General features: G+C 41.9%; 1 protein-coding gene across 7 annotated transcripts in view; it reads right to left on the minus strand.

Annotated features, from left to right (window-relative positions):
* The window catches only part of GAB3 (GRB2 associated binding protein 3), a 100,687-nt gene that overhangs the window by 59,833 nt on the left and 19,160 nt on the right, over positions 1 to 21,694 (minus strand). For 2 of the 7 annotated variants that reach the window (XM_030576591.1, XM_030576590.1), the window contains exons 2-3: positions 17,588 to 17,644; positions 10,353 to 10,421 (exon numbers count right to left, since the gene is read on the minus strand). The exons of 3 other annotated variants lie outside the window; for them this stretch is intronic. In XM_030576591.1, coding sequence (XP_030432451.1) covers positions 10,353 to 10,397 — 45 coding nt within the window. In that variant the 5' untranslated portion in view covers positions 10,398 to 10,421; positions 17,588 to 17,644. The remainder of the gene's footprint in view (positions 1 to 10,352; positions 10,422 to 17,587; positions 17,645 to 21,694) is intronic. 2 more of the 7 variants (XM_030576588.1, XM_030576592.1) reach the window with 2 other exon arrangements.

The following is a 21,694-nucleotide window of genomic DNA, read 5'->3' on the forward strand; positions in this document are numbered from 1 at the left end:
TTGATAGCTGTGTCTCTCTCACATGTTTCTGCATGTTCTGGATAGTATGTGTGTTAGCCTTCAGTTTCTTAAGCCCTGTGAAAATTTCTGTACAGTTTCCAGTCTCCCTTGAGTCATACAGTCTTCCACAAACCATCTGTAGATGTCATAAGAAGTCAGTGCATAATCAGTTGCAAAAATAAACAGATCCTTGGATTCCAGGAAGGGAGCTCTTCCAGAGGGAGCCACTGTACAGGAAAGTTGATTTTTGATTCCAAAACATTCACTGACATTTCAGACCAAAATGTGTGATTTTGACTTGTCGTTCTGCTTTATGCCAATGGATTTCTACAATTCTTCTCCCTAAAAGGGTCACAGTTAAAATGTTTCTATGGATTTGGGGGAGGCGAGGGTTGATTTATGATATTACAAAGAAAGCAGCTCAGGAGTCAAATACTTTCCAGATATGCAAGTCACAGACTATAGTGACATGGGAACCGTAATAATAATAATCACACCAGCAGAACAAAAATTGTTTGAGCTTCAAGAGGTTTGAATTCCTACAAAATATAAATTACCAGCCTGATGTCCAGAGGTGCTGAGCACTGCAGCAGCTCTGGTTCAAACAGAGTTGTGGGTGCCCAGCATCTCCTAAAATAAAACTAATATACGTAAGTCAGAACTAATTAAGAAATTGAGCTTATGAAGGAAAAATTCCAAAGTCTGCAAAATACTGAACTATTCAGTGATCTTTTTGCTGCATTACACATTGTTACAGTGGTTCCTTACAGTAGCAATTCTGAAGGGGGGAGGGATAGCTCAGTGGTTTGAGCATTGGACTGCTAAACCCAGGATTCTGAGTTCAATCCCTGAGGGGGCCACTAAGGGATCTAGGGCACAATCAGTACTTGGTCCTGCTAGTAAAGGTATGACGCTGGACTCAATGACCTTTCAAGGTTCCTTCCAGTTCTAGGAAATAGGATATCTCCATAAATTTAAAAGTATGGATGGTTATACAGGGGAGAGAGATTGTTGTGATCCATTAATAAGGCACAAGAATTCTCCCAGCTGAGGGCACAGGACTCTCATAGTGGGGCATGGAGCAGTGACAGTCCCAAATGGAGCACAGCTAATCCCAGGAAGACTTCCATTTCACCAGCATGACAAATTCAATTCCATTTAGCAACATGTACAAAAGAATTAGGGGCCTCAAAGGTTTTGAGGATGAGGAAAATATAATGAAGTTGAATTTTCCTTCTGATTTTCATTGAAAAACATCAATGTAAAAGCTGCCTAGTGCCTTTGGACTAGAGCTATGACTACCAGATGGAAATTCCATTTTACAAAGGATTTTGAGATTTGCAATAAAATACAAAATAAAAATGTTTCAAAACAAAAAGTTGTTTCAAAACAAACAAAAAATCATTTCACAAATTCATTTGACAGTATCAAAAAATGTATTTCCTGGGTTTGTTCCAAAATGAAATTTCAGTGAAATCGACCCTGTCTTGCAAAGAGCTTTGATTTCAAAAGAACTGCATATTCTGAAGTAACATAGTCCTCGCAAAGTTTCTGTCAGTGACTGAGTCATGGTCTCGCCTAATGGTTGGAGCAACTGTTCGACCTAACAGAGCTGAATTCAACTGAGGCAGGGTCCTGGAGCAAAGCCGGAGGTCAGAGCCAGGACCAGAAAGTAAAGCCTAAGCCGAAGTCATGGTCAGAAGGCATAGCCAAGATCCAGAAGCCAAAGCATTAACCAGAATCAAGAGCCTGAAGGCATAGCTGAGGGTCAGAGCTGGAAGTCAGAAGAACATAATAACATAAGAATGGCCATACTGGGTCAGACCAAAGATCCAGCTGCTGACAGTGGCCAATGCCAGGTGCCCCGGAGGGAGTGAAACTAACAGGTAATCCTGCCATCCATCTCCACCCTCTAATGAACAGAGGCGAGGGACACCATTCCTTATCTATCCTGGCTAATAGCCAGTAATGGACTTAACCTCCATAAATTTATCTAGTTCTCTTTTAAACCCTGTTATACTCCTAGCCTTCACAACTTCCTCAGGTAAGGAGTTCCACAGGTTAACTGTGTGCTGTGTGAAGAAGAACTTCACAGGTTCCACAGGTTGACTGTGCGCTGTGTGAAGTCAGAAGCAAGGACAGAGCAGGATGCTGGGACGGGGCATGGAGTGACTGGAGCAGGAGCCAGGGACAGGACCAAGCACAGCTGCAGGCAAGGAGCACTGAGCAGCCAGTGGATGGCAACTGCTGGTACTGAGCTTAAGTATCAGCCTGTTGACTCCTACAGCCAACCAGGTAGCTCAAACAATCAGACAACTTCTATCAAGGTCAGCTGTGCTCATTAAGTTAGGAAACTTCAGGCTGGCCTCATTGAATTCTGGGAGGTAGGTGTCTGAAGGCTCCTCCCCCAGAACTTCAGGCTGGCCCCTGACAGATTCTCCAACTAGCTCTACTTAGGAGAGTAACTTAAGACACTCATTGGAAAGTCTTGGCCAGAGGGACTGGCAAAGAAGGCATTGGGCACGCAACTTGTGAAAATGGCCCTTAAAGGAACATTGTCACTTCTGTCTGAAATTTTGTTGTAAATAATTGTTACCTGTAACAACCCCACTGGCGGTAACTGAATACAAAGAGTGAAAAATCATTGTTCTCTCTTTTTGAGTTTGTTTGCGTAGTGTATTGGACAGAACTTTACGCAAAGCCCATTGCCCTGCTTCCCCTGCATAGTCAGTTTCCCCTGTTTGTTTGGGTGTATCACACAGCAACAGGGGTGAGAACATTTTAAAAAAATACAATAGGAAACGTGTTTGTAAAACCAAGATTGGGAGGGGAACTCAGGGATAGTCAAAGTACCTGAAACTACCCTCACTTCAGTTTTCTAAAATTAACTAGATTTTAGGTTGATAGTGTCCCTTTAAAGAACAAAGCCCCGATGGTGCTTTGAATAACAAATTATTTATGTTTTACAGTGAAATCGGCACTTCTCTTATTGTCCTATTTCCAGAGCCATAACTCATTTTCATACGATTGCTATGCAGCTCTCTTTCCGGCAAAAACAACAACAGAACTACAAACACATCTTCCCTCACCCTAATCAACACCCATGCTATTTTTTTAAGGTAAAAGCCAATCCCCAACCACACAGGTACAAGAGATTTATCTGAAAGGAAACCTTGTACACAGAAAGGCTGCTTTCCTTTTTTAGGCTTCATGACTTATTTGTTTAAACCACAGAGAAACATTTGCAGGTTACCCATTTCTGGGCAGATGAAAAAAAAAAAAAAGCATGAGCAAATATCACCCAGCTGTTTACTTTCACGCTTAATTTTAAGCTACGCATCACTTTAATAAAGAGCCATCAGTAGAAAATAACATTTTGTAAAGATGCAGCGTAATCACAAGATTCCTTTTCAGAGCAATGTGGAAAGAAACAACACAGCTCCAATTATTAGCTCTTTTTTATTTTAACTTGCATCCCACACTGGATACAAATTTAGATGTCAACGCTGAATTCCTCCTACTCTTCTCCTTCGCGTAGTGAAGTGGTTTCTGAGAGTGTGTGTTAAGGATACTGTGTAAAAAATAAAAGATATTGTGTGCCACAAACAAAAAAAGGGATCAGATGAAGAGCTGGACTCGCATGTGGCTGTTAAGTGCTTAAACCTGCAACTAGAATGGAAGGGAGCACAATATAAAGCAAATATCAATTACTAATGAAAATAATTTAAATAGTAGATATCTAATTTGCCACATTAGCCAGAGACAAGTGGGTTTTTAAAAATTAAATAGTAATGTTAAGGAACCCAACCAATGGATGGGAATATAACTGAGGTAATGATCATATAGAGAGGACTCTGATGGCTTCAAGATGTTTTGAATAGAGTCTAAAGGATAGGAAACACACCAATGACCTTGCAGTAAAAAAAGATAAGCAGAATACAGTTTAGAGGGGAAACTGGGAAGGGAGAAGCTGGTACCGTATTTGAAAATAAATTCAATAGCAAAATTTCCATGGACTGCAACAGGGCCAAGATTTTACCCTATTAGAGTTAATCAAGAGAAAAGCAAGAATAATCAGGAACATACAAACAGCAGATCTTCTATGCAAAGGAAGGATCAGCAAGACCATGCAACACCTCAAAGAATGAATTATGAAATTACTTTGGTGGGTTTGCTTTATAGAGAGCCAATGATGTGTCTTAAAATTGGAAGGAAATTAAAAAATACTTAAAGCCAAGTGAAATATTTGCAGCAAAACTGATAACCAAGCAAACGGGGGGGTTTCAATTCAAGCACAAGAACCAGTCAAGAAACTGTGGGCCACTTATGGCTTTGCACCAAAAAATGTGTGAAATTTGTGGTTTCAAATCATTTCAGTACAGAACCAGGTAAAACTCAGAAGTAGTTTTGCTTTGAGTTTGAGCCAGAAACTCAGAGGGTTGTGAAGCTCACACAGTGTGGAATTGAAGGACATATTCACAGAGACACCCTGTATAAACTACATCACAGTGTTTGGTGGAGTGCTCCACCTAATATGGGCAGGTACTCTGGCTGGTGCACAGAGAAGGACCCATAAATAGCGAACTGTTGTTTTTATTTATATATTATCAACAGCATGCTACCTAGGGTGACCAGACAGCAAGTGTGAAAAATCGGGACAGGGTGGGGGGTAATAGGAGCCTATATAAGAAAAAAGGCACAAAAATCGAGATTGTCCCTATAAAATAGGAACATCTGGTCACCCTAATGCTACCTGCTTTAGAGAAAGGTCTGATGAGCAGGACCCTGCTGTGAAGAGCTTAAAATCTAAACAGATGATGCACAAATGAAAATTTGGGATGGGATGGAACTCCACAAAGCAGGATGATTGACAATATTCAGCTTTAGATGTCAATACCACATCAGTTGTACTTCCCAGATGTTTAAAAAGAGAAAAAGCAAACGAGATTACTAACAATAATGCCACTGATTCCACTACCACGCCTAACTCTTGCTGTGTACGGCTTATTCTACACTACAGCCTATGCCGGCAAAATGTATGACGCTGAGGGATGTGAATATTCCAACTGTGACAGGACCCCTGAGGTGCAGCCTGGGACCGTGGGACTGCTGTGCCCCCTTAACTCTCTCCAGCCTGGGCTGGCTCTCATAATGCCTTGCTAGTGACAAGCAGCAAACCCCTCCAGGCACTGTGATCACTCAGCGCAATCACATGTGGAGCCCCACACCCAGCTAGATTGCATGAATGCTCCCAGAGCCACTCATGAATCACACAGAGAAAGGCACCAGAGCCAAATCCCCTCCAGCTCCCAGAACCGCAGTTCAGGAAGATACCATCTTGCACTGCTCAAGATGAGCAGTGCAAATTTATTAATTGGTTCACCACTTCATCAATGGAAAGTGGATCTACACCACTTTAAAACCTGAGCAGTTTTGCCACACACTTCATACAAACTCCTGGTAAAGATAAACAGCTAAACAAATGTATTGACTACAAAAGATAGATTTTAAGTGATATTATGTTATGGGTAAAGAGTCAGAATTAGTTACCAGAATAAAATGAAATATAAGCACACAGACTAAACTCTCAATCCTAGCAGACTGGGCAACATCTAAATTAAGCAGTTTTTCTCACTCCACTGGATATTGCAGTTCATAGTACACAGATTTCACCCTTGAAATCTGGGCCAGTCTCTTCTGCTGGAGTCTTAAATCTTCTCAGTGTCCTTGTTACTTGCAGCATAGGTGGGGGTAGGAGAAAGGCCCAGCTTGTGGCCGCTGGGTTCTGTTTTATACCCTCAATCCCATGTGCTTGGGGAGCACAAGTCCAGGCATGTCTGGGGGCACTGCTGAGTCTCCAGGCAAGGCTGAGCAATTCCCCTGGTGTGGCCTCATGCAGTCACTGAATTATAGCTCCTTTGCTGGACAACAGTTGTTGGTGGGTTGTTTGACACCCTGCCCAGATGTTGGTTACTTTCCTTGCTGTTGCCTCTGGGGAGCTAATATCTGGCTGATTCCCCAAGATGCAGCATATTTTAGTGACAACCATACAACACAATTCTCATAACTTCACATGCATTAATGATACACATATACGGATAGTTAAATGACTTTCAGCAGATCATAACCTTTCCCTTGATACATTTAAAGCATGCCTTGTAAGGTAAAATCACGATTAAATAAAAATGAGGAATATGGGGGTTACAGGACGCTCCCCCAAGGTATAGAATGTCACACCAACCCCCCCCCCCAAGTGACATAAGTTATACAGAAATAAGTGTTTGTGTGCATGGCGCTGGGAGAGCTTCTCCCGCTGACACAGCTTATGCTGCTCGCAGAGATGGTTTCTGTATGCCAGCGGGAGAGCTCTCTCCAATCAGCATAAACTCAGAGTGTCTTCACCACACATGCTGCAGTAGTGCAGCTGCATCGGCACATATGCCCTGCTGCAGCATGGTTCATATAGACATGGCCTTAAACGGAACAGTCAAAGAGGGTGGAGTGATTTAAATCAAAATGATTTAACTCGCTGATTTTAATAATGATTTAAAATCACCAAGCAGGAAACTTTCATTTAAATTATTGATTTTCATCTTGGTTTGCATTTGTACTTTTTATTTTCCTAAAGAAAGGCTGTTTCTCGTTAGTTGGTATAATTTCATACTTCTTTTTACTAACCAGGAGGAAATATCTATACACATTTATTTAAGCAATTATATAGTTAACATATTTATTCAGATTTGTTAATTTTTGTTTTTATTTTGTTAGAAAATGGTGAAAGACAATTCTTATCTATTAGCTGATTAATTTTTAACGCATGATTTGTGTAAAGCTGCATTTGTATGGAAACTAGAATTCAATTAAAAATGAACAAACCCAGGATTTTAAAATCGATTCAATAAAACGATCTCAAACATGCTGACACATAAGAAAAAAGTATGTTTATCAATGCCTGTTCTGCATTTAAAACTAACTGATTTATTAAACAAAAGAAGTATTATCAGTAGCTAATTAATGGAACTGATTGTTTCTGGTCACCACCTCTCATCTTTTCTCAACTCATTTTTATTCATAGACTGGAAGAAGAAAATAAACTTTCCTGCTTTTTCAACTCCCACTCGGTTTCTCAACTTTGAATGAGCTAATCATTGCACTGATCTACTTCAATAAACTGAAATGAAGAAAATATTCTCTGCACCTGCAGAAGAGGCTACTGCTGTCAAAAGCAGTTTAGCACTTTAACAAACTGTAGTTCCAGATGCTTAGCCAGTGGCTTCCACAAGCTTAGTGGATTAAACTTCAGCAGCAAATAAGTACTGAATGATATTTTTTACTTAAATTATTTTTATAGATGTAGTATAAGGTTAGTCCTTAACATTGTAACAATCTATGTCAATTTTACTTTTAAATAGGTTTATTTAAAAAAAAAATGAATTAAAATAAAAAAAATTTTAAAAATAGCCTCATCTCAAGTTATAGTGCCATTAAACAACGTTTATGTCAGTGGAAGGGGTTAGCAGACATTTTTCAAAACCCCTTGTTTGTCAGCATTGATTTGAATATATCTTTGAAATCCAGATTTGAACTTTATTATGGGACTGAGCTGGCCTTAGAAGGAACAACAGGGAGAACAAATCTGAATGCCCTCGGCATAACAGTGATTGTTCAAAGTATAACACCTAAAAATAGATGCCAAGGGGAACATATATTCAGGCCATGTTCCTCGTATTTTCTATATGAATCAATTTACATTTGAAAATGGTTTGGGGGCAAACAGTAGGTTAGATAGCATATTTAGACTGGCCTTGAACACAAATGAGCATGAAGATGGAGAAATTTTCTGCCTCTGTGTGGCGATCACAGATTCATCCTATAATTGATCCTACAATATTATGGCTCTTAAGGTCTTAATATCCCCTTTCATGGTAAAAAGTAGCATGCCAGAAGTCCTGACGTATGCAAGAAACCAACGCAATACAATATAGTGAGTCATACTGTAGCATTTATGAGATTCCGCAGAAAAAACAGGGACTTGAAAACCAAACACCATAACAGTCAGACATTTATTATGAAGATTTAAACTAATGCTTGTATCCCCTGATCTCCCAGTGCTTCATAACTACAGCAATGATTATTTAATCCTAAATTTGCATATGAGATAGCTATTATTAATTCCATTTTTCAGATGGAGTAATTGAGGGAAGTTAAGTGACTTGCCCATGGCCACACAATGATTTTGTGGCAGAGCCAGGTAAAGGTCCTTGGATACTCACTCTTATGCCTTATCCACAAGGGTGGAGGGCCAGAGAGAACCTCAAAAATATTTTCGTAGAGATGTGAGAGGGCTAGTGAGTGTATAGTTAGGGCTTGATTTTCAAAGACATTTAGACACCCAAAGAGTGGAGGGGAGCCTAATGGGATGTTCAAAAGCACCCAAGCAGGTTAGGTGCCTAACTCCCATTACCACTAATTGGAGTTAATCATCTAAACTGCTTAGGCACTTCTGAAAATCCACTAGGCTTCTATCTACATTTTAGGGCACAAAACTACCTTTGAACAATCTGGCCCTTAATAACTAAAAATTGATCAGAAAGTTAATCTCAGGAATATTTTCACCAGCATCACTCAGAAGGGCCATCTACAAATCAAAGTAATTGGCAGTGAACTAGCAATGTCATGCTCATTGTATCATCTTGGCTCTGCTTTCAAAAGATAAAATATGGATCACTCTCCCCATTCCCCCTGGAAAAAAGACAAGCTCAGAATGTAATATAATCAACCACGGAATCTGAGCTTGCTTGGCAGAGACATCATTCCCAGATCTGCTATGGCTTTCGCTTTTAAGCATATTTACATAGCTTCTTGCCAGTAATCACTATAGTGATCTCCTGCTTTGAATTTTACCACATAAAGAGTTTTCAGTTTGCTTTCAATCTACATCAAAATATGGAGGTGTGATGGGTTCAGTCACAGAGACCCTCTTGCAGCTGTAACCTGATGTGCTGAAATTACCTTTGAGCCCATTTTCCATTGCCAGGTTGGGACTCCAGAACCCTGCTTTGTTGAGCCAGACATGCTAGTTTGCTGCAACACAGACCCAGGTCTGGTCCATGCCCCCAAAGCTGCAGACTTTAACCAAAAACTGCTCAGCAAATTACCTGTCTCCAACACCCAGACACTCAGTTGGGATCCAAACTCCAAATAAATCCATTTTACTCTGTACAAAGCTTTTACAGGGTAAACTCATGAATTGTCCACCCTCTATAACATCTCTGATAGATATGCACAGCTGTTTGCTCCCCCAGGTATTAATCACTTACTCTGGGTTCACTAATAAACAAAAGTGATTAAGTTTAAAAAGTAGGATTTAAGTGGTTTCAAGTAATAACAAACAGAACAAAGTAAGTTACCAAGTAAAATAAAACAAAACACGCATGTCTAAGCCTAGTACATTAAGAAACTGAATACAGATAAATCTCACCGTCACAGATTTTCCAATAAGCTTCTTTCACAGACTAGACTCCTTCCTAGTCTGGGCCCAATACTTTCCTTGGTACAGTTCTTGTTAGTTTCAGCTCAAGTCATAACTAGGGGATTTCTCATGACTAGTCACCTTTGTTCTGTTCCACCCCCTTTTATAGCTTTGGCACAAGGCGGGAATCTTTTGTCTCTCTGGGTCCTCACCCCTCTTTCTAAATGGAAAAGCACCAGGTTTAAGATGGATTCCAGCACCAGGTGACATGATCACATGTCACTGTAAGACCTCATTCTCCATTCTTTCAGGGCTGGTCTGCACCTACAAACGAAGGTTAGCAAGTAAACAGAGCCATTCACAACCAACTGTCCTAGTTAATGACAGCCATCAAGATTCCAAGCCACCATTAATGGCCCACACTTTGCATAGTTACAATAGGACTTCAGAGTAATACTTCATATTTCTAGCATCAGATACAAGAATGATACATTCATACAAACAGGATGACCACACTCAGTAGATTATAAGCTTTGTAATGATACCTTACAAGAGACCTTTTGCATAAAGCATATTCCAGTTACATTATATTTACACTCATAAGCATATTTCCATAAACATATAGAGTTGCATTATCACAGAGGATTTTTTTTTTAAGAGTAAAATTAATGGCAAAACCACTTACAAGTTTTTTGGTGGTTTTTTTTTTAATTATATTAAGCGTTAGTGGCTTTAATATCTAACTTCCTGGCCAAAGACAGGCAACAATCTTGTCTCATAGTCTATAACTAGAGGAACAAATGCAAGAAATGCTTGGAAGTGTTTGTACAAGATCTCCTCTAATTTACTGGAAACAACCCACAAGACATTAAAAAATTACTTGGAGAATATTAAACTTGGCAACTTCTAGAGCTTCTGGCCTCATTGATAGTAGTGTGGTCTCGCTTTTCTAAAGAAAAAAAACACATATGAGACTATTTAATTCCAGGAGTTTGTTATTTATAAAGATCGAGGCATATGCATTGTAAGAGGATTGAAGGCTAAGGCAGCACTATTATAGTTATGAATTTATCCCATGCATTGCTCCAACAAAGAAATATTTAAAACACAACATATTTCAAGTAGCATTTTAGCCTGTCTGGGAGCAGGAGTTGAAGAACGTGTCTACTTCATTGGCTTCTTCTCAGTCACCAGATCCAGGACAAACTTATCCCGCTAGTATTCAAAATACTCCATGGGATGATTTTATCCTACTTCTCTGATCTCCAGCTACCGCTGCATCTGCTTACTTCCCTCCTGTCATCTTGGAGCCAATTCTCCACTCACTTGCGGCCCTATTAAAGTCAATGGGAGTCTTTCTAGGTAAGACTCTTACACACTTTGAGCCAGATGCAACTCCACTAGGGCAGATTCTCAGGCCATTTACACTAGCTGATAACCCACCCACTGTTTTCCAGAGTAGTTATATCAGTGAAAGGAGAGTCAGGCTCTTGGGATCCCCACTTTTGCCTCTCTGTGATCTGATGTGGGGCTATGTCACTCTTTGACTTGTGTTTCTCCCCATCTGGAATTATTTTTCCTTTTCCTTAGGAGGCACTGAATCTGCTCTCTGAATCTCATCTTCTCTCTTTACCTTTTGACTGACTCTCTAAAGCATTTTTAAACCTAGTGAAAGCTATATACAAATCAAAGCCAAGCTAGTGTATAAAATATCACCAGTTGGATGGCTAGCTGCCTGATTTGCATCTGCAAAAAGGGAGACCAAATCTTTGAAAGTTTAGCTCAGAATATGTTGCATATGTTCCTCATCATCGTACAAGAGCATCTATTACAGAAAACTTGCACTGTAAAACAGCTAGAGAAAAAATTCCAGAGCACTCTATAATCCTACACTACAAGTAACAGAAGGCCAGATTCTGCTCTCCATTATGCAGGTGTAAATCTGGAGTGCCTCTAATGGAGTTAGGCTTATACTGGAATATATCGCCGCTGTACATACTAGTGGAGACAAGAAAAGAATCCAGTGCAGCAATAAAAACAAAACATAGCAGTCAATAGAGATTCCTGTCTGTTCCACTGCTGATGTGGAGTTTTTAAATGGTGACATGCTGCAGACATGGCTCAAATCACACATAGCTCTGGCTCCTAATTTTGAGATTAAATTCAGGGCAAGTTAAATATCTGACCTATTTGGCCCTTACTAAAGAATTCAGAATATAAAACTAGAAGATCAGATAAATAGGATGGTGCAAGTCCATTCAATACTTTAAACCATCAATAACAAGAATTTTCAAATCACTGTGATTTTCTTGAATGTCAGTGTGGGAACGTATCAGGAGTAATATCCAGCCTGATCCAGTTCTAGGGAAGTCAGTGGGATTTGAATCAGACCCCTGCTGTACTCTTGGAGCATGAGAATAACGTAAAGATGTGAAATACTCGCCTGTGCAGCAGGCCAGCAAAAGGCCTATCCATCACTTAAGTCCACCTTAAATTTTGTTTGGAGCACTGAAATAATACATAGGCCTTGTATGACCTCTCTGCACAGGGGTGAATTTCACCTCTGCTCTCTGCCACATTCCGGCTTTGCAGCATCAGAGGTAAAGTGCTCAGGTGCTCTGGAAAACGATGACAATATAACTGCCAAAACAACCACATTCACAAACAGCTCAAAACCTTTGCTGCTGCGCTGAGGTTTCAACCTGACAATATTGTGTAAATGGCAAGAAGGCTGCATGAATAAGCCTGAGATGTAGCAGAATAACCTCTACACGAGGCACGCTCGCCAATGCATTGATCACGGAGATAAGGAATATTGCCAAGTATTGTTCATAAGCTTTAACTGACAAGAAATGGAACCACAAGTGAATCAGTAAAGATCACTGGTAAAGATTTCGTCTGTTCCTGTGTCATCAAGTCTTTCCTCTCACCATCTCAATTTGCATGGTAGACAAATGAAGTACAGAGGTCTCATTTTGAACTTAGACATACAAATTGACCAAACCCAGGGAACAGAGACATAACATTATATATTGCCAATAGCGTAACAAGATGGGCAGGCTTCCTATTTATCAGTATGAGGAACTTGCATTAGATCCTGACAATTAAAGAATCAATAGAGAAAGGATAAAATGGTTATGCTAACGTAAATTGATCTAGTTAGTTTTCTTAACTTGAGCTAATTTTTTCCTTAATCTTTGCTTATGAAAGGGCAAAGATCTGTGTGTGTATGCGACGGGGTGCGCTATGCACACACTCATGTGCTTCAGAGGCAGAAAATGGTTCTGTTAGAAGTTCAAATCCTACACTCCTTTGTCCTTACTCTCATGAGTTTTCTCTGAATAAGGACTGCAAAACTGGGTCCAAACAGACAAGCTTTATTTTTTACTAATTAAGCCAGCACCATGATTTGTGAAACATTACAAATCATATGAAAACTCTTCCAAACTAGAGCAACGGATTATATTTATATGTCAGTCTTAATGAGAACAGGTTACCCTTGCTGCAACATCGTTTAGTTGCATGTTTCCGTAGAGTGCAAATTCTGCGAATCTTACTCAGACTGAGTCTCACTTCCTCATTTAAGTAGTCTCATTGAAGAAAATGGAACTACTCATATAAGGGTTACTCACACGGAGTAAGTGTGTCTGCACTAGAGAAAAGGGTGTGGTTTTACTTCATGTTAACTAACTCACGGTGATATCCTAGTGAAGACAAAGCAGTTTGTAGTTTTCACATTGCTTGGAAGGGTGGATTAATTACAACAACAGAAAAACCTCTTCCACAGGAAGTGTCGCTGTAGTGCCTACAGTGTAGACATGGCTTGAACCATAAGTATTCTACATGTCCTATGAATCTAGGGGCCCAGGAAATGGCAGCAGGGTTTATTTCAGGCCTAAAGGCCTCATTCTGGAATTCCCATTCCAAGATGTAGTAGAAAGGAATGGAACTGAACAGATAGAAACTGCAAAAACACCAACTTATGTTTGTTTGCCATTTAGTTTGCCTGTGGTTGTTTGGTCTTCTCCATGGAGATTGGGGTTGGTAGCTCCCATGCTTTCTGCAGCCTAGAGAAGGCTAAGGTTGCAGATGTGTGAATTTTTAGGTTTAACCACTAAAATAATTGAAGGCAACATGCAAGGTGAAGGAGGCTGGTTGGTGGAAGCCAAAAGAAGCAAAACTACAGGCCTAGAAGTAGGATGGAGTTATGATAACTGACATTTGCTAAGGATCTGCCCCAAATAATCCAGTCCTCAGGTGAGATCAGGACTTAGTTATGGCCAGATGCTGTGAGGACAAGAGTTTCTCCCAACAAAACTGTGTTCAGTAAGGGGGAATTATTACTTGAATTTACATAAGATACAAACCACTATTTCTATATAATGATAGACTCCTTTTGGTTCCACTGAACTGATCCTTTAAACCATGGAATCTGCACTACATAGCAGGACAAACTGATTGAAAAGCTGAGCAAGCCCTGAAGTTATTGACAGCTGAATGTATCATACAGTTGAATAGAAGTATGACAAAGTCAGACCTCACAGCTGTAAGAGGGTGGTCTTATTGGTTTCTGGAAAGTGGGTGGGCACAAGCCCACCCACAGCTACAGGCCCCTCCCCCAGCCTAAGGGGAGGAGCTACTGAACCTGAGACTCAAATAGGTATTTCGGGAGATAACAACAACAACTGGGACAGGTGTGAGGGTCAAAGGTCAAGAGTAGAGAACCAGAAGGGGACAGCGAGCAGAGAACCGGACAGTGCCCACTGCTCCTCAAAGATATCAAGGGAATCAACAGATACGGCCTAGAGGAACATGAACAGAAAGAGGAACAGAAATAGCCCCACAGTCGCAGGGAATCCCCTCAGTCAACATCCTCTCCCTAGTATTATAAATGGCCACTTTGGCCATCACGAGGAAGAGGCTGATGAGGAGATCTCATGACTTCGTGGGGCCATGGATGAGATGAGCATAGATTAGGAGGTGCAGGGAGAAGTGCAGCCAGAACCATTAGAGTAAGTTCAGGAGGAGTCAGAAATGTAAGAGAGTGGTAGAAGGCAGGTATGTCAGCCCTAGAATGGTAAAGGCCCTTTCCCCCATGAGCTGAAAAGAGGTAACCTCAAGCCAGCTAGGGACACCTGAGTCCAATTAAGGGCTGCCTGTAACAATAAAAACCTCACTCTGGTGAGAGCAGCAAAAAGAGTCCTCCAGATCCAGATCCAGATCCAGATCCAGACCCAGACTAACACGGCTACCCCTCTGATACTATCTCTGGTTAGAGGAAAGCAGGAGAGGCAAGCTGCAGCAGGGCTAGTGGCAGCAGGGAGAAAAGGCTTCTCCAGGGTGGAAGGCTGCTCCCTTCCCTATAGGGGAAGCAACCAAGGTAATTGCCTGTTTGAGGAAGGACTGGCACCCTGGGGCCTGCATACTAAGGCAATACTCCAGAGAGGGGCCAGGGAAAGATATTCCTTTTTTGTGCATTATGAATCTGTTTTTTGGTTTGGTTGAAAAGTACTCCTTGGGCATAGCCTGAGGCCCACCTTGTGAATATTGAAAAATAAAACCCAATTGAGAAATAAAAGCTCTCCAGAGTGGGACTGATTTATCCCAGCCCTCCTCACCCCACCCCATAGCCTGGCAAGGCGATGGAGGTGCCTTGCCACAGTAATTTCCAAAGAGTGGTGGGACAGAGCCATAAATGTCTTGTGAAGGCCCAGTTAGATATGTAGCTACCCGATATCTCACCTCTTTGTTCCACCCAGCTAATAGATACTGCTGTCTTATCACACTTGTGGTCTTGAAAACAAATTAGATGCTAAGCACTAGAAGAATGTTGTTACCAGTTCTTTGCTAGAAGTGCAGCAAGTCAATATTCTTGTTGAATAACTGGATTATTAGTGAACATTTCCCCCTTTCTCTTTCACTGACTCCCTGAAGTGCGGCTCTGGTATTTGCTGACTAATTAAGAGTGCTCCATAGCATGTTCTCCAAAGCAGAGAAGCACAATGCACAGCTCAGCATTTTTAATCTGGAGACAAAAAAGTAACGCACTTTATTAATCATAGGATAGATGGCAACTTCAAATTGAATGGTTTTTTAAAATGTCAGAGGAATACTTGTAAAACCAAACCCCAACCCAAACCACTCCCCTTGTCCCCTGTCCTCCCCTACAGACAGGGAATCTCCTCCCCATGCACACAATCGCTGGTCCTGGTCCTGCTCCCATTGATGTCAATAGCAAAAAATGCATTTTTCAATTGAATTCAATGGGAGCAAGATGAAGCCTTTGGATATATCACTGGGAGACATTTTTCTTTGTGAAATTTTTTTCATAAAAAAGAAAATGCAAGTTTGGCAACACTGAAACATTTTGTGAATTCATGTCAATTTCACCAAATTGTTTGTTTCAAAAACAAGCAATTCAGAAAAATAATCAGAATGTTTCCATTTTTCAGTTTGAAATGACTTTCCATTTCAGTGTCCTTAATTTTAAAAATGTCAAGAAACATTTCAAAAATGGTCAACATTGAAATGCAACATTTCCAATTGTTGAAACAAAAGGTTTTAATGTATCAAAACAAAACATTTCATTCAACCTGAAACAAATCAATTTTTGAATTTGCTGAAAATTTCAAAAATGTTCATTTTCAGTCTGACCTCAAATGATTTTTTTTTCAACTTCTTGAAAGTGCCCGACAAACCAAACCAACCAAACAAAAACAGTGTAATTTACTCAGCTCTAGGTGGATTTCTCTAAAATCACCTTACAAAGAACTGGATCCTCTGACTGACTTGAGACTAATGCTAAGTGATGCTTTGTGCTTAGCTGCTTCATGTGGAGGAGACTGCCTATATCACTAAAGACTATTCACATGAGTAAAAGGTCACAGGCAGGAATCCTTCATTTGTCTCATATTTGGTGGAGGGAATTATCAGATTGCCTGTAGCGGAACGTGCATATGCAGAGCCGTCCCTCGGGTAGGGTGAATCGGGGCGACTGCTCCAAGCCCTACACTTTGGGTGGCCCAGTGGGCCAGTGTGATTGGCTGGTGCGGTCACTCCCAGAAGAGACAAATCAGTCACTTCCGCCCCACGTCCCACATACCCTAGGGACGGCCTGCATATATGTTCTGCATTATGAAGCCAGCTCTGAAGAGGTCTCAAATGCCTTTTAACTGAAACATGTTGGGCCTGTTCCTGCTGTTCTCATGGGGTATGTCTACACTGAAATGTAGGTCCAGGGTTTGAACTTGGGCTTGGACTTGGACCCAGGGCCCCACAGGGGTGGAGAGTCTGAGCCTGAGTCAAGCTAGGACCCCAGCATTCAAACCCTATTGCTTTGCAGTGTAGACACAGCCCCACAGGACTTGTGCTCTGGGAGTATGTCTTCACTGCACTAAAACACTCACGGCTGGCCTATGTCAGCTGACTCAGGCTTGCGGGGTTTGGGCTGCGGGGCTATAAAATTGCAGCGTAGATGAGCCAGAGCCCTGTCTCCAGTCCAAGCCCGAATTTTATAGCCCCGCAAGCCTGAGTCAGCTGAGGCAGGCCATCTGTGGAGGTTTTAATGCAGTGTAGGCAGACCCTAGGGATCCGCTAAAAGTATCTCACAATCCCATGGGCCAACTTTCTTTGTCAAGTTCGGTGAACAGTCAAGTTTTCCCACACTGCACCACAAACAAAAGGTTAGAATAGCCACATTTTGGGAGGGTGCTAGGAAATCTGGGATATGGGTGGCTGGAAGTGGACCCGGATAGGGCACTGTAGACGTTGGAGTCCCATGCCAGGACTCAGATTTCAATAATTCCTAAATTGCGATTACAAATGAGTGTAAATTCGCAAACCCTAAATAAACAAACCCGGGGTCTGCTAATGTGAGTTCTAAAAACCCCGGGCTTATATTGCAGTGCAGACATACCCATGGAGGCAAAACTCACATTCAGATCAATGGGAATTTTGAGGACTGCAGGACCAGGCCCACTGAGAGAGACTGATATTATCACAAAGTAAGAACAATGCCAAACAAGATCATTAGAACTGAAGGTGTTTCCTACTGTTGACAATTCTATTTGGCTGTGTATAGCAACTACAGTTTTAGGTTCCTTAAAAGTGACTAGCCTGATTGCTGGACTTGTTGAACCATGTAATTTTTCAGGTGGCCACCAGTGCTTCAAGCTGTGGAAAAAAAACACAGTCAGATTGTTGCATTTTAATGATTCCACCAAAAATTGGCATTTCAGCGGCGACGCCTATTGGTGATGCTGCTTTTCAGTGGCATTTTGGTGGCAATGCCTCTTGATGATGTCACTTTTCGGTGGCATTTCGGAGGATGCTTGTCCGCCGGCCAGTACGTGGGTGCACATAGATGCTCCGGCGGGCGCCATGGTGCCCGTGGTCACCGCGTTGCGGACCAATGGCTCTGGGGATGAATAGGACATTAAGTGGGTTCAAATGATGAATAGGTAGTTGATTCAAAGGCAAGCTAGAATAAGTATGACAGGAAGAGGCTAATACTGGACTATATAAAATAAGTTTGGTGGTCATGGTCCAGTTCCCTTAATGGTGCTAAAGGACACTGTTTTTGGTAGGCTAACCCAGGGAAGACATGAATACTGAACTACCCTCTTGTGACCAGAGGCACACTGGGTGCCGCTGCCAGCCAGGTAGGGCAACATGGCATCAGATCACCCCTCATACCATTCAGTCAAGCAGGGCTGTAAATCTTTTGTACACAGCTCCTCCCTATTTCACGTAACAGTCTCATGTTCTCACACAATATTTGGATACCTAACAACTCATCTGCTAGGTCATCTGCTGAGCTGTCTGCATTCTAAATTAGGAATGCAACTCTCAGTTCTGCATGCAGTCCTTACACTCTCCCATTTGGAAACCTTCTCCTTTCTGCTTGGCCTATTATAGCCCCTCCTCTTCAGCTGGGATAGACTTCTGCATCTGCAGCTGCTTTTAGAGCTAGTGCCACAGCTGCTCACTTCACATACTGTCCTGTAGGGTGGAAGGGCAGTAAATACACAGATATGGCACACCTTTTTCTGCCCATCAAATAAGCTCTTTGTCTCAAGGATGCTATGAGAATTCTCCAGCTCGCAGGCGGCATCTGCTTCTGAATTCTTTCTGTCTCAGTCCTCAGCAGTAGATACTGCTGCTGAGTGTGAGTCATATAAAACCCACACTATGCAAAGCAAAAATGGCTACTCTGTGTATACATTTTGATCCCTCAGTTAGAAAGTGAGAGACTTTTCAAATAGTGACAGTTTGTTCTTTCAAAGAGATTAGTTTCTCTCTGACTCTGTTCTTATTTATCACCAGAATCAGATCCAAATCTAATGGCTTTTGGTGGATACTGTTTGTATGAAGAATGCTGTTCAAAACACAGATGAACTGTGCTATGTTTTCCTTCACTATTGATAGATTCTTAGACGCAATTTTTTTTTGTTTTCAGTGTCCACTACAATACATCACAATTTCTATATCAATTACTATATCTCACAGTTACATTGAAGACACCAAGATTTCTGGCCATGGCAGCACATTGATATTTTCCTTTAGAAGACAGAGCACCCAGGGAAAATGGAGGCAATTTTAAGAGCATATCGGGATGATTTTAAAAACAGATGCCAGTTACTTCAGGTACCTGGACTTTTAGTGTCCAGTCAGCAATGCTGATCGGACACTGCCAGGTTCCCTTTTCGACCGGACTTTCCAGTTGAAAACTAGACACCTGGCAACCCTAACATAAACCAGTATGCAAGGAGCTCGAAAGTATGCAGAGCAGGGGTTTCATAGCACCTGTAGAGACTAGTACAGCCGGGTAAGCAGCATAGCAGTGTAAAGAAGCCAAATTACACATCTGCATAGATGCCACTATCCACTGCCCATAACTGATGACATCTTGCCAGAACTTTCTAAAGTCAGAATCTTTACAGTCTGTGAGATGAGGAACTGGTTTCTGCACATAAGCCCAGTTAAAGAGTCCAGCATGCTGACAAGCTTTGCAACACCATTTGTTTGCCACAGATGGTTGTGCATACCAGTGGGCATAAGCCCTGCACCAGAGGTGTTCCAGAGAACACTGACTGAAGTGCGGAAGGATTGCCAGATCATATTCTCACTTTAGGTGAAGGTGAATGATACAGAAGCTGAATGACAGAAAACAACAATCTTTTCTACAGCAATTCAGTGACAAGAACGTAAAACGTAACCCAGAGAAAATGTGACTCAAGCAGCATGAGCTGAAATACGTTGGACATCGGCTCACAGGACAGGGACTGAAAAGAGATCCTAACAAAATCAAGGCAGTCAGAGACAGGCCAGTTCCAGTGGATGTGAAAGGGGGTTTAGCACTTCACAGGAATGACAAATCTTCTGTCTACACCTGGCTGCAGCAGAAGAACCCATACGTCAGCTCACAAGGCAGGATATTGAGTGGGACTGGACAGGTGCCCAACAGCAAGCATTTGTCACACCAAAACAAATGAAAATGGAAGCCCACGTCCTGAAGTATTATTTGCCAGGAGAGCCACTGACACGCCAGTACGATACCTCAGAGAAAGAACTGGGTGTAGCTCTTTTGCAGGAGCAGCTGGCTGCTAATGCCAGCAAACCCCTTTCAGAGACTGAACAAGAGTATGCCCAAATAGGAAAAAGAGCTTTTGGCTGTGGTATCTGGAGTGGACCAATTCCCTCAGTACATCTATGGCCACCCAGCAATAGTGCAATCAGGCCACAAATCTCCAGAGACAATCATGGCAAAGCCCCTTCTTAGTGCTCCAAAAAGACTGCAGAGCATGTTGATGTACCTCCAGTGTTATCACACAGAGATCAGGTATTGTTCTGGATGATTACTGGCGTTAGCTCATATCTTGAGCCGGGCATATATACCCAGCATCAGCAAGCTGGGGAAAAGAGATCAAGACACAGTATAGCATGATAATAGATTCAATCTCTCAGTTTTAACAGCATAACTGATGAAAATCAAAGAGACTACAGAAAAGCAGTCAAGAGAGCAGTTCTAGCAGCATGGCCAAAAGACAAAAATCAAGTCCCGGTAGGAGCAGAACCATATTTTCAAATTAAAGGTGAGCTGAATGTGCAGGATGGGATCACATTTTGAGAACAGAGAGCTGTTATTCTTGCCTCATTACAGAAGGATGTCATGCAAAAAATATATGGCTCGCACCTGAGCATTGATAGCTGTCTTAAAGGGACTCCAGAGTGTGTTTACTGGCTGGGAATAAATACAAGACTCCGCACCTTGACAAAAATTTTACAAACAAACATTAAAACACATAATTGATGCCCAGAACCCCACCCTGTGTTTCTTCAGCCAGGGGTTGTTAGTACATAGCCAAGTTGGAGTCTCCTCTTTACTACAGACTTAGGTGGTTCCATAATCTCCTCACCAGGCAACTACGCCAGGAGCGACTTATCCCTGTCTCCCTATTGCCTATCTCCAAGTTTAGCAAACTTTTTCTCTGTAGAGTCTCCTCCCTCCCTGTGGTGTTGGCCCCTGATGGTTCACTCTGGGTGTTGTCTAGCGGCATGTACGCACCTCCTGTTCTTTGGATCACTTGTCCTTCTTTGTAGTCACTTCATATGACCTGGATGTCACTGCACTCCTCACGATTCCTTTAGTTTACTCTTGATGTCTCTGTAATGGCTGTATCCTCACAGGACAGCCTGTCTCCAGGGCTTGTAGGTCCTTGGCTGACCTGTTGTTCTCCAGTGCCTGCTTTCTCCGATTGTTGGCCATCTCCTCTCAGCCATGTCCTGATCCTTCTGGCTGCAACAGGTCTCACCACACTGGTTTTGGTCCTTCATCCCATCAGGTTCCGCACTGGACTTTTTCGGCACCCCTGTGATGGGGTATTGCTGTGTGTCAAAAATACTACCAAGGGGTCTGAGCCAGAAGGAACAGCCTTGTGTAACAGTCGCTTAGTGGTTTTCACAGCAGATTCCACCTTACCGTTACTCTGTGGGTTGCTGGGGAGGAGCTGTAGTGGTCAAATTCCCTTTTGCATGCCCAATCCATTAATTCTAAGGGGTCCGTTGTCATGAACACAGTGTGCAGAATGCCACAGTTTGAAAAGTGGGCCTTCAGTTTTCCAGTCATTGACTTGCTTCTTGTATCAGGCAGAGCACTGACCTCCCAAAAATCTGAGTAGTAGTCATCTGTAATCAAGTTCTGCTTTTCTTTGAAAGTAAATA

The sequence above is a fragment of the Gopherus evgoodei genome, chromosome 9, assembly GCF_007399415.2.
Source record: "Gopherus evgoodei ecotype Sinaloan lineage chromosome 9, rGopEvg1_v1.p, whole genome shotgun sequence".
Lineage (NCBI taxonomy): Eukaryota > Metazoa > Chordata > Testudines > Testudinidae > Gopherus > Gopherus evgoodei.